This window comes from Phyllopteryx taeniolatus, chromosome 11 (genome assembly GCF_024500385.1).
Source record: "Phyllopteryx taeniolatus isolate TA_2022b chromosome 11, UOR_Ptae_1.2, whole genome shotgun sequence".
In the NCBI taxonomy this organism is placed as follows: Eukaryota; Metazoa; Chordata; class Actinopteri; order Syngnathiformes; family Syngnathidae; genus Phyllopteryx; species Phyllopteryx taeniolatus.
This window is the reverse complement of record NC_084512.1, coordinates 9,355,202-9,367,940: the sequence shown is the minus strand read 5'-3', so window position 1 is coordinate 9,367,940 and position 12,739 is coordinate 9,355,202. Positions and strand designations below refer to the sequence as shown.

Below are 12,739 nucleotides of genomic sequence, written 5' to 3'. Positions count from 1 at the left end.
TGATCCAAATCTGGTCTCTATGCATTCATATTGCGTCATTTGAAATTACCTATACAACATTATTTTTTCCAGTTTGACTGCGAAAAAAAAATCTCATCTTTTGTGACCATGTGTTGTTGTTGTTGGCTTGTTCTCCAGATTCTAATTTTATCAGTTAATGTCACTGTATGGGTGTCTGCTTGAATGTGTTTTGCAGAATACACAAGTGGGCAAATTAGTTTTTATGGTCAACGCTACAGACCCCGACCAGGGCACTGGAGGCAGTGTGCTTTTCTCCTTCCAGCCACCTTCTCCCTTCTTCAGCATCGATGGAGCCAGAGGTACTGTTACTGTCATCAAACCTCTGGATTTTGAGGCTACCTCAGCCTACCAGCTCACTGTCAATGCCACGGTCAGTACACACAAAACAGCATCACTACATGCATCAACACAATTCAATGTAGTAAAACATATGTTTCTTTGGTTTTGACCAGGATCAAGATAAAACAAGACCCCTGTCTCGGCTTGCCAACCTAGCTATCACCATTACGGATGTCCAGGACATGGACCCCATTTTCACCAATCTTCCCTACAGTACCAACATAGAGGAAGATGTTCCACTGGTCAGTAAAACAAAACTACTTTTAAATGTGTTTGGAGTGGGTGCGTGTGAAAGATGGCTTAAGAAGTAACCTTTTTTTCAAAGCACGGTGTCCCATCCCTCATCTCTCCTCACACAACCAAACTCAGGTCCCTCTATACAGCAATATGGATGCCGTACAGGGTAATTACCAAAGGAGATTTACAGCGTGCCTTAGGGGTGTGAGGCCTCTAAACAAAGGTCACTAGGGGCTATTTTGTCTCACCATGCTGTGTGCATAGAGCTACGTTCATGATATAAGAACTCAAAGAATGATATGAAGTTCTAAGCAGTGGGGTCTCACCCTGACCTCACTTTTGTCTTTATCACAAGTTTTTAATGGTCATCTAATATACTGCCTGTCTGTTTCACTGCATCCCACGTGTGTTTTCTCCTCTAGCTCGGGCATCTAAACTGGGTTCCCAGGTGGCTAATGGTCCAGCTATTGATGTTTGGACTGGTAGAAATTGAATTACACTCATGGGCATAATACTTCCCTTCCTAATTTCTACTCTCTCACTCTCCCCCTCTGTTTTTAGCAGTATTCACTCCAGCTCGCTCTACGTTTCTCCCCTACCTCATCCAACCCTACATCCCCAGCCACGTGTCCCTCGTCCCCTGACTGCATGCACTGTAGTAGAAATGTCAAGTGCTACATTTGCATGCATATTAACGGGCCGTGACGGAGTCGACGCTCGGTGTCTCCCCACCTCCCTGATTCATCAACTGTCATAGCGAAGGTCACAAGAGGAGGGGGAGGAATGAAGGGATGAGGGAATCTGGAGGGGATAGAAAGGTGAAGCCAATTGGTGAAATGATATTTGGAAACTGGTGAAAAGACAGCAGAACTATTCAGTGCTATAGAATCAAGGAAATAAAAAAAAAAAAAAAAAAAAAGCTTTCATCTTCAAAAACCTTTCCAAATGTTAGGGTTGTAAGCTTTTTTTTTTTTTTTTTTTTAAAGTTTTTTTGTTAGTTTCTTAGTAGTATAGCATATATAGTATAGGATAATAACAGTAAAGCCCATGCGAACACCAGGATAAGCTTTTTTTTTTTTTTTTTTAAAGGTTTTTTGTTAGTTTCTTAGTAGTATAGTATATATAGTATAGGATAATACCAGTAAAGCCCATGAGAACACCAGGACACTACTGTAACAAATACATGTTTTAATGCCCTCATGAGCTATTCTATCTGGCAAGTGTCATTTCAGGCAATGTTTGCCAGTGCAAAGCCAAGGGGGTATAGTGATGGAACAAGTTTCAACTCTTGTCAAGGCTAGGACATAGGTTAAGGGATTCACCTGAGGGACTTGGGATTCCTGTTGACGGTCTTTTCTCATAGATGTGGGTCACTGCGTGCATACCCCATATACATTCCTCCAGCCTCTCTGTTCGTTTCTTAGTGTCTGCCTATTTTCTCTTCCCCACATGTTCAACCTGTCATCCATGGAATACTTTGAGAATGGAGGGTTGGAAAAAAAAAATCGGAGGGCATGGTTATTATCTGTTAGCTGTGAATCCATGATGCTTGAAATGACGTTTAAGCCCCTTTTATGACAAACACAATTTGGCTGTCAAATCAGCGTGTAGAAAGAGAAAAAAGGAAGTGGCTTTTGGAGGGCTAGTGCACTGAATAGCTGCAATGAAAGGATGACGGTGGGGTTAGGGTATGGTCCAGTGAATGTGTGGGTGTTTGTGTGTTTGCAGGAGTGCAAACTGTATCTTTGTCACATGAATGAACATATTCAACTTTTGTGGACATCTTGATAATATTGCCCAAATGATTTCCGCATCACTTTACAGTTGTTTGTCTTGGTTGACTGCTTCATGGGAACATGGTTGCAAAAAACCCCCCAAAACAAGATAATCTACTCGAAGGAGCATATTTTATATACGTTTTCACATAATTCACTGAGGACATGTTAATTACCAAAGATATGCAAAGACATCAGATGTTGATGTGTCACTTTATTTTAGATTTATATTTGTTGCTTTTCTATATTTAATTAGTCATAGAAGATTTAACTGATCAGCGTTTCATCAGACTCTTATCTTTGACATCATGAAACACAAGTATATTGCTCTAATAAATTACTGAAATGTAGGCCATAATTATTAAATTGTGTATTGTCTATTATTATCTATTAATAAATGAATGATTCAAAACAACAGACAGTAATTTATTACAACAAACCTTTGCCAAGAAAATATGTACTTCGAGATCAACAAAATAGTGTACAGGATAAAACTCAATCAATGACCGATTAAAAACTATTTAGATTCCTGACCCTGGGAAAGATTTGGATTTCTCTAATTAACAAACAAATAAGTACAATTGTACCTCAAATAAGAATAAGTTCACTTCACATTTCAAAAAGGAGGGAACTCTTCCAGATAGGCGCGCTGACATTTAAGTTCAGGTGACTTAATTCTGAGTGTGTGCAGTAATGATCAGAGCTCGACCGCAGTAATGAGGTCCCATCTGACACAAGTACTTTCCGATGTTTGAGGTCGATATCTGTCCATCTTTGGTTTTAGACAGATTAACACTTACTGGGGAGCTCGGAATACCTTTATAGAAACCTAACCTAGGTGTCATCCACTAAACGAATATCTGACTGTTTTCATCTCTGTGAAGTGCTTGGCATCATCTATATGCACATAATAATGGTATATGATCACAGATGCAGTTTTAAATACAGATATACCAGTATATCAGATGTTTTCCTACCAGTTTTCAGTGGGGCCTTAGGTAAACCCTTAAAAGGAAACGTTGCGAAAACAAGGCTTGTTCTATATTCTGTTCTCTTATTCTCCTCGTACTATTTCCAATCCGAAAATTTGTGTGGATGTGAGTGTGTACAGTATATGTTGTTTTCCTTTCAGCCTTTAATCACTTGTGAATCAGTGCCTGCCAAAGAATTGTAATTGATTCTGCTGTGATTGGTCAATGACAGGAGCAGCTTTGGCAGAAATGGAGCATAAACACACCTTAGACACAATTTGCAGGATCAATGAGAGAGAGCGAGTTTATGTGTGGAGAGAGAGAGGATGGGACAGGGACTGCAACTGTGGAGTGGGGAGGGCTGCTCCATCTCTCACTGCAGCACAAGGATATTTAAGTATCACCACCATGTCTGATTGAAGCACGGAGGCTGAGAAAGCACAACGGATCAAAGACTTTCAAAAAGCGTTTACCTCTTTCTTCCTCTTTCGTTTTTTTCCCCCTGTAGCTGTCATACTATGTTTCTGTCAATGAAATGAGAAATAATGGACAAATAAATCCTGATGAAATGCTAATAACTATACAATGAAAAAGTCTGCAATGCTTTTCCAGTCGTGGTGAATGTTGTATTTCTTTTTATGAATTTTGAGATTTATTATAAATACATTATAAGACAATTTGATCATCTTATTCACAAACTAATTGGTCTTCCCCTGGGAAATGAGCTATATGAGCAAGAGTATTGTAAATTAATTCATTATTTGACCTACAAATTGTGCTGTAGTTCCTCCTACAGATCAATGATTTATCTTAACAAAACATTTTCTTTACACAAAGCAGGGTCCATAAAGGTATGCTGAGTTTGATTTGGAAGAACTCTATCAAAAACTTTTGGGGTGAACTAAAGCAGAAAGGAGAGCAGATCCCTCCATCTATGGTCCCTACTTAAGGATTCTTCTTTTATTCCCCAAATGGGGTTTTGAGTTTTTCCTTACCCAGATGGGGGGTTTATATCTTGAATTGTTGCTGATCTTTGTCAACTGTGGGCCTGTGAAGCCCTTTGTGACTCTTTTGTGATTAATTTAAAGGCTATACAAAAAAATTGACTTCAAACAGAGATGTTTCAGCTCTAACATCAGTGTCCTTGAAACACATATTTTTCTTTCATATTTCTTGCATTTTAGTCTTTTGTCACACCCAAACAGGTTTTTGTCCTTAACAACCGAGCTTTTGGAAAATTCAAGTCTGTCTTTAGCGTGTGTGTAAATGAGGAAAACTGTATTTTATTTATTTTTTTAGCTTTAATCCCTTGAAATGTGCTACATGATCACATTTATCTATTTATCAAAAGATGTCATGTCTGTGGGTGTCTGCGTGTCCTGCCCCTCCCCATGTCTTGTGCTCACCTGCCACTGATTGTGCTTCCTCCTTGTCATTCCCAATTACCTCTTGTATTTAACCTTTTGTCTCATTCCGTTTCAGTTTCTTGTACCACATTGTCACATTTCAACATTCTTCCTCATGCCATTGGCTATGGTAAGCCTTGGCCCTGATCTTTTTTTTTTTTAACTTGTGTTTTTGACACACAATTTTTATACTGTTGTCATCGCTGACCCATGTAACGAACCCAAGATGAGTGTAGAACACTGTGTTTTTGGAACACTTTATCACCTTGAGTCTTGTATTTGGGTCCTACCACTTGTTGTTCGTGACAATAATATGATGTTTCTCCCCTATAGTGTATATACTGATTTCATTTCACTCACGACCAAAAAAAAATAATTCATTCATTCTATTGTGTCTGTTGCGGAACAGACTGAGCCAATCATTTTCTGCACCACTTATCCTCACTCGAGTCGTGGGCGTGCTGGAGCATATCCCATGGCAAGAGTCGGGGTACACCCTGAACTGGTCGCCAGCCAATCGCAGGGCACATATAAACAAACAGCCATTCGCACTCACGTTCACATCTACAGGCAATTTAGAGTCTTCAATCAACCTACCATGCATGTTTTTGGGATGTGGGAGGAAACCAGATTACCCGGAGAAAACCCACGCAGGCAGGGGGAGAACATGCAAACTCCACACAGGCGGGGCGAGTCTTCAGAATTGTGAAGCAGATGTGCTAACCAGTCGGCCACCATACCGGCCAGGATTAAAATCAATGTATGTCAAATTTGCACGATTGGGTAAATGTCATTTTTCTCAGAATAATACATTTTGATTCACAGCCTTTTGGCAAAGAGCTCTTCATATATTCATTTATAGTGTGCTGATTTTATCTAGAATTGGAGTCATCAGACTGTGCGATCAAATATAATTAATGTTTCTTCTTTATCCTTCTCATTTCATAAGGTGGACTTGAGATGCGAGATGTGTTTTCTTTCGATTTAGAAATGCCTCAGAACAGAAAATTGTTATTATTGCTTATTTAGGATCAAGAAAAATGTTTAATTAAATAATTGGTGTAAATTGAGTGCTCTTCGTGTCTGTATATGACAAATGCTGTATTGCAAAAATACCAATCAAAACTGAGTTCAATGCATAAGCATGTTTTGAGAGTATGTGTGTGAATTTGTCTCTGCAGGGTTACGAAGTGCGCAAGATAACTGCCATTGATCAGGATTTGGGACGACCAAGGGGGATCGGCTACACCATCATCTCAGGTCTGAGTCTGAGTCACACAATCAATTTGACATCCAAAGCACAGAGAGTGGAATTGATCACCTCTTATCATAATCTCACAGCAAAAATAGACAAATCTCATCAAACACAGCAGTCAATAACAGTGGGGAGCATTGCCTCAGAATGACAGAATAGGCTTGCCACTAAGCGTTTATTAATCCTAACATTGTAAGGAAGACCGTCGTCATGTAGTGCCATTCAAGATCCAAACTGGGGTTACTGTTTTTCCCAGACAGATTTTTCCTCGAAACAAACATGGTGATTACATTGTTGTCGACTTGAACTTTTTGCTATTGGGCATGAAATGTTTGGCTAAAATCTGAAGCGTCAGTCCTAAAGTCAGTCAGTGTGAAATCTGTAGTTTGTAGAATGTGACAGAATTTGTTGAGAAGACATGTCAAAGCTGCAGTTTGCATGGTGCTGATAAGGCTATAGCAGCGATCCTGCTTACATATTCCTGAACTGAATTTTCTTCTGCCAAGGATGTGATGTTTTTGCCTGCCAGTTACTTTGTCTGTCTGCCAGGAGGATATCGCATGAACTCGTAAATGGATTTCCATGAAAATTGATGGACAGATCAACCTTGGGACAAGGAGGCCCATATTAGATTTTGGTGTCAATCCAGAGCAGGGATTCTCACTATTGGATTGGCCCACTATCTTCTTTTTCTAGCTTTATATAAACTGACATGAAAATAGAGAAATGAGTTCAAATCCCTTTAGTAACTTGAGCCAAAGTAAATAAACGCAAATATTAATGACTTTTGGGAGCGTAAAATCGAACAGTGTTATTCTCAGTTTGGATGATATTAGTTTTTCTGTAGCATGATCTAACAACAAATATTAGTTCAGAAGTCAGTTCACATAATTAGGTTAAGGTTTAGCTTCACATGCATAATCTGATGAGATTCATTAGTGTTACCTTATTGGCCTCCAATGAGATGTGGCAAATATTAAATATAAAACCACTTAACTACTCTTTTTTTTTTTACTTAAATCTGCGGTAATATTACTGCCATGGTTCATTTCCCCCATTTATTCCTGTAAGATGAGCAATCTCTCAGTGAGTAAAACATTGTTCTGTGTGGTGAAAACAAACACTGTGAAGGGGAGTATTACAAACATGTGTGAAGTGTAAACTCTGCATGCCCTGTCAAACCAAAGCATGGCCAAAATGAAAGGACATCAGTGGTACAAGTTTTGCCAGCTGGCTAGAAAGGGGCTGGCACTGCTTGATTAGCCTGGCGAACCACAGAAATTTTGGGTGATAGAGATCGTCATTGTTAGACCATCTGCTGGTTCACTGCTTGAGCGGACTTGCAGTTGAATGAAATTCAATTCTATGTGTGAAACTTGACCATATGTGTAGTCATGTATAATTTTGATAGCGGTATATGTGTGAGAGAAGGAATGTAGTGTACTTTAATCTAATGTACTTTAATGTTTGCACGCACTTGATCCCTCCTGTTGAGTTAGGACCAAGTCCACAACCAGCCCTTTCTTTGTACAACTTATTGTAAATCCACTGCTGTAGTGGAGCACATTTTGTGTAGACAGCAATATGCCTTGTTGTTGTGTTTGTCTATTTTTGTTGCAAAGTTGAAGGGACGAGTCAAGCTCCAGAGGAGAAGAACATTAAAAAGACATTAATTACGTGGTGCAACGTATTCCCAGTCATTTAAAAATAAGTTATTGCACTGCACTAACCCCCTATGGTGCTTGATAAAATCATTATAAGTTGGAAAGATAATGAAAGTGGAAGGGTGATGCAGCAGCAGCACATAAAGGTGGAAGGCCATGGATTCCACAGGATGAATGACGGTGACTGTCTTCTCTTAGTAGTATAACTAGAGTGTACATGAGTGCTTGTGCATTTGTGTAAAATAATGTCATACCTACTGCATCTCTCAAGGCTCTCCTATTCGAGTACATGCATGATTACTGGCTTAAGGTTGACACTGAACAAAGCCTCTTGTGTTGCTCCTCACTCCGAGAGATCTGCTTGTTCCTGCGGGACTCGTCTCATTAGCTCAGTAATTAAGATAAACAGGTTCTTAATTGCAGCTGTGATGTATGTTAATTATTGTGGGGCTTAAAATGTGGATTTTCTTTGCCTCAGCCAATCAGAAGCCATATCAGGGATTTTATGTGCACAAGAGAATGCCTTACTGCAATGATGCAGTTGTTTATGATGGTGGAGAGATACTGGAAGGATGGTTCATGTTAAGATCTTGAAAGGGCGGGATTCTTATTGGACCGCCGACATACTATTCTCAGTAGTTATCAAAGTCTCTCAAATGGTTGAGAGAAATAGGCCATCTCTGAGAAAAATTTCAAATGACACAACTTAAAATGTCATCCTTCCATCCATTTACTTCATCTTATTCGAGGTCGAGTCACGGGGGCAGTAGCTTTAGCAGGGAAGTCGAGAATTCCCAGGTCAGCCGGGAGACATAGCGGTGTCCTCCCGGTTGGAAATCCCCAGAACACCTCGCCAGGGAGGCGTCCAGGAGGCATCCTAATCAGATGCCCCAGCCACCTCATCTTGCTCCTCTCACTGTGCGGTTCTAATCTGAGCCCCTCCCGGATTACAGAGTTTCTCACCCTATCTCTAAAACAGAGCCCTGACACCCTGCAGAAGAAACTTATTTCGGCCGCTTCTATCCGGGATCTTGTTCTTACGGTCACGACCCAGAGCTTGTGACCATAGATGAGGCTAGGAACATAGATCAACTGGTAAATCGAGAGTTTCGCTTTTCGGCTTAGTTCCTTCTTCACCACAATGGACCAATACAAAGTCCGCATCACTTCAGACGCTGCACCAATGTCAAGAATCGGTGACAAAGGGCAGCCTGGGACATGGGGGAAGTTTTGCCAGAGGTAGGAGTTCAAACTCCTTCTGACAGGGGACAGATGACCAGCAGACTTACACAATATGTTTGGGCCTACCAGGTCATCATCTCTCACCATCTGAGCCAATACACCAACAGATGGTGATCAGTTGACAGCTCTGCGCCTCTCTTCACCCAAGTGTCGAAGACATGCGGCCGCAAGTCCAAAGACACGACCACAAAGTCAATCATCGAACTGCAGCCAAGGGTTTCCTGGTGCCAAATGCACATATTAACACCCTGATGCTTGAACATGGTGTTCGTTATGGACAATCTGTGATAAGCACAGAAGTCCAATAAGCTGTTCCTCCAATCATGCCCTTCCAGGTCTTACTGTCATTGCCCACGTGAGTATTGAAGTCCCCCAGCAGAAGGATGGAGTCCACAGCGGAAGCGTTCTCCTGCACCCCCTCCAAGGACTCCAAAGAGGGTGGGTACTCTGAACTGCTCTTTGGTGCATAGGCACAAGCAATAGTCAGGACCCGTCCCCCCACCCATAGGCGGAGGTAGACTACACTCTTATCCACCAGCGTGAACGGCAATGTACTGCACAGGCACCCAGCTGGAGGGCAATAAGTATACCCACACCTGCTTGCCGCCTCTCATCTTGGACAACTCCAGAGTGAAGGAGAGTCCAACCCCTCTCAAGCTGTGTGTGGAGGCAAGCCTGACTGTATCTAGTCGGAAATTCTCTACCTCACACAAAAGATCAGGCTCCTTCCCTGCCAGAGAGGTGACGTTGCACATCCCTAGAGCCAGCTTCTGTAGCCAGGGATCAGATTGCCATGGTCCGTACCTTCGGCCACCGGCCAGTTCACAATGCACCCGACCCTTATGGCCCTCTGACAGGTAGTGAGCCCATGGGAAGGGGGACCCAAGTTACCCTTTCGGGCTGTGCCCGGCCGGGCCCCATAGGTGCAGGCCCAGCCACCAGGCACTCGCCTTTGAGCCCCACCTCCAGGCCTGGCTCCAGAGGGGGGCCCCGGTGACCCGCGTCCGAGCAAGGGAAAATGTCTTCCAATATTTTTGGACATCATAGGGGTCTTTTGAGCCGTGTTTTGTCTTGTCCCTCACCTAGGACCTGTTTGCCATGGGTGACCCTGCGAGGGGCATAAAGCCCCAGACAACTTAGCTTTGAGCAACACAGACAGGGATATAGGGAGGTATTAGAATACTTTATTGATGCCTGTGGGACATTTGGTCAGGTTAGCATAAGTCACCAGGTGTACCATTCCAGCCACGCATTCTGGAACTGTATATCTGCCAAGTCTGTCTTTTTGCAATGACATTATCCTTAATGTCTTAAAAGAGCTTTGCGATAGTGCTTACAATAGCTCTACAATATCTCTAGTGTGACAGTACTCATTAGGATTATTGTAACATCAAGAAAATTTAGCAGGATAAAGTTTATATAATACAGACATATGTACAGTGTTTCTATTTGCCACATACCCTTGCATTGTTAGAATATATCATCGCATGCATTTCTGCATGTGCAGGCAATGACATTCCTGTTGTTTCCTGCTGGAAATTATAGCAATTAAAACTTGAGTGCTTAGCTTTTCTAAACTTCCTCGACCAAAGTCTTATGACAACACGTTAGATTCTTATAAGTCTATAATACACAATGTCAGAAATATGCATTTCACCCAGGTGTCACAATGGTTGCAAGTAAGGGCAGGTAAAATATATTCTATGAAAATTTCAGACAGGTTTGTTACATCACAAGCATAACTCCATAAACTGTCATTGCGCTAAGAATTATTTTAATGAAATCACACACAAAAAAAATGACTTTCAGTTTGAAATACTCAACATGGGATAGACAATACACTTACTCTGATAGTTAGACCATTTTGTAGCATTAGGCAGTGGGGATCATTTAACGGCACACACCATAAAAAAGAAATGACCCTATAACAGGCATTTTAATAGCTACTCTCATTTATTTCTAGTCATGTTAGGACTTTATGATATGCAAGGATTTTTTTTCTCCAGTGCGAACAATTCCACAACGTCACTGATTATCCACTTCAAACAGACCCCAAAGACAAGCACGCGAGCGTGTAGACAGTCTCGCCTCGTCTCACTGACATCAACAGCCCACTGGACTGACACACCAAAGCACTGATGGCCTTATCTTGAGCCCATGGCCACTTTCTTATTTCCATACAGACATATTGTGCATGGAATAATTAGTCCCTCCTCATATTGTACATACAGAGGAAAATAAGTACAAAAAAACTAAAGCATATACCTGTACACATGAAGAGCACTTAAACAGCATCGGCAGCATCATTTACAGAAATTCAAATGGGTTGGCAATTTTAAAAAATAAATAAATCACTTCTTGTCATATTTTAGATGACACTAGTAGGCGCAAGGACCTACACGATTATCCTGTTCATGGACTTCAGCTCTGTGTTCAAAACCATCATTCCTGAACTCCTCTCCTCCAAGCTCCTCCAGCTCAGTGTCTCTCCTTCCATCTGCCAGTGGATTTACAGCTTGCTGATGGGCAACACACAGCAGGTGAGGCTGGGGGAAACCACCTCATCCAGACGTACCATCATCAATGGGGTCCCCCAAGGATGTGTCCTGTCTCCGCTGCTCTTCTCTCTTTACACAAACGACTGCACCTCAACACACCCAGCTGTCAAACTCCTGAAATTAGCAGACGACACTACAGTCATCAGCCTTATTAACAACAGTGACGAGTCTGCATATCGACAGGAAGTGGAGCAGCTGGTGCTCTGGTGCGGCCAACACAACCAGGAGCTGAACACGCTCAAGACAAGATGTTTAAAATGCTTTAAATTGCTTGTCGACTGCATCATTTACACAATTGAAATTGTATTAGCATTACCACATTACTGGTACCCTTTAATTCCTCAATGACTCTCTGTATTTGTGTTTTTATATCCTAAATGTATATTTTGTCATAGTGGCTGTTTGTCATACTTCAGTGTCAATTTCATTTCAAAAAGCACCTTGGTTTGGTCATATGAGTGAAAAGGTCCCTCTGACAGTCCATCTGTCCATATTTGGCTAAGACCGCCTCCTTTCCTCTGATTGGTTGCCTCCGTGGAGAAGACCCACTTGTGAGAGCACACGTGTTTGTTATGTTTACAGCGCTGGCTCGGGAGCAGAGTTGTAGGCGGAGATCTTCGCTAGTGACTTAGATAAGCTCGGGAAATTCAAATGACCTGGTTTCAGGCCTCTCAGCGGAAAAACATCTGGAACTCAGGAATGCGTGGATGATATGTATTCATATTTCATGTTTACTGAGGCACCATAGAGACAATAGAACATCCCAAATACTAGAAAAAGTTGGTTTGGCAAAATATGGGACCTTTAACAGACCACCACACCCAAGGCAAAATAACCAATCAGAGATAGAGTGACTGATGAGGTATCAATCATTTGCTGTGCAATAGCGGACACACTCATCGTGGGCATACCCCTGCTGCCTCGTGCTGACCGGTTACCTTGGGCTTTAGGAACTTTGCTGAAACTATGGTGGAATAATAAACACATGCCCGTCCCTCGCTTGTCAACAGCTGGGCATAAGACAAGTAAACAGAAGCAAAGGAAGGAACCTCAGACAGCTGAGAGGATACAGAAGCATTGCAAGTAGCAACATTTCTGCTGGACTGGTGTGTTTGCAGGGTTGGTTTCAGATATAGGGCAGCAGGCCAGGGCGGCATCCTGTGGAGGGCGGCACTTGCCCTCCCCTCAGCCCCCGTTGACGGTCGGCCAGCGGTGCGCAATCAACGGTCGTCATATAGGGCGCATAGACTTCTGACATTAAGTTTAGCAGA

The 12,739-nt window shown here is 41.9% G+C and overlaps 1 protein-coding gene and 1 long non-coding RNA gene across 6 annotated transcripts in view; one reads left to right on the top strand and one right to left on the bottom strand.

Moving 5' to 3' along the window:
* Positions 1-12,739, top strand: part of cdh23 (cadherin-related 23) — a 205,850-nt gene that overhangs the window by 83,026 nt on the left and 110,085 nt on the right. For all 4 annotated transcript variants that reach the window (XM_061789259.1, XM_061789262.1, XM_061789263.1 and 1 more), the window contains exons 7-9: positions 197-391; positions 474-602; positions 5,931-6,009. In XM_061789259.1, the coding sequence (XP_061645243.1) occupies positions 197-391; positions 474-602; positions 5,931-6,009 (403 nt within the window). The remainder of the gene's footprint in view (positions 1-196; positions 392-473; positions 603-5,930; positions 6,010-12,739) is intronic.
* LOC133485497 (uncharacterized) overlaps positions 10,169-12,739 on the bottom strand; it is a 48,374-nt gene continuing 45,803 nt past the window's right edge. For both annotated transcript variants that reach the window (XR_009790711.1, XR_009790710.1), the window contains exon 4: positions 10,169-11,582. This is a non-coding gene — a long non-coding RNA (uncharacterized LOC133485497). The remainder of the gene's footprint in view (positions 11,583-12,739) is intronic.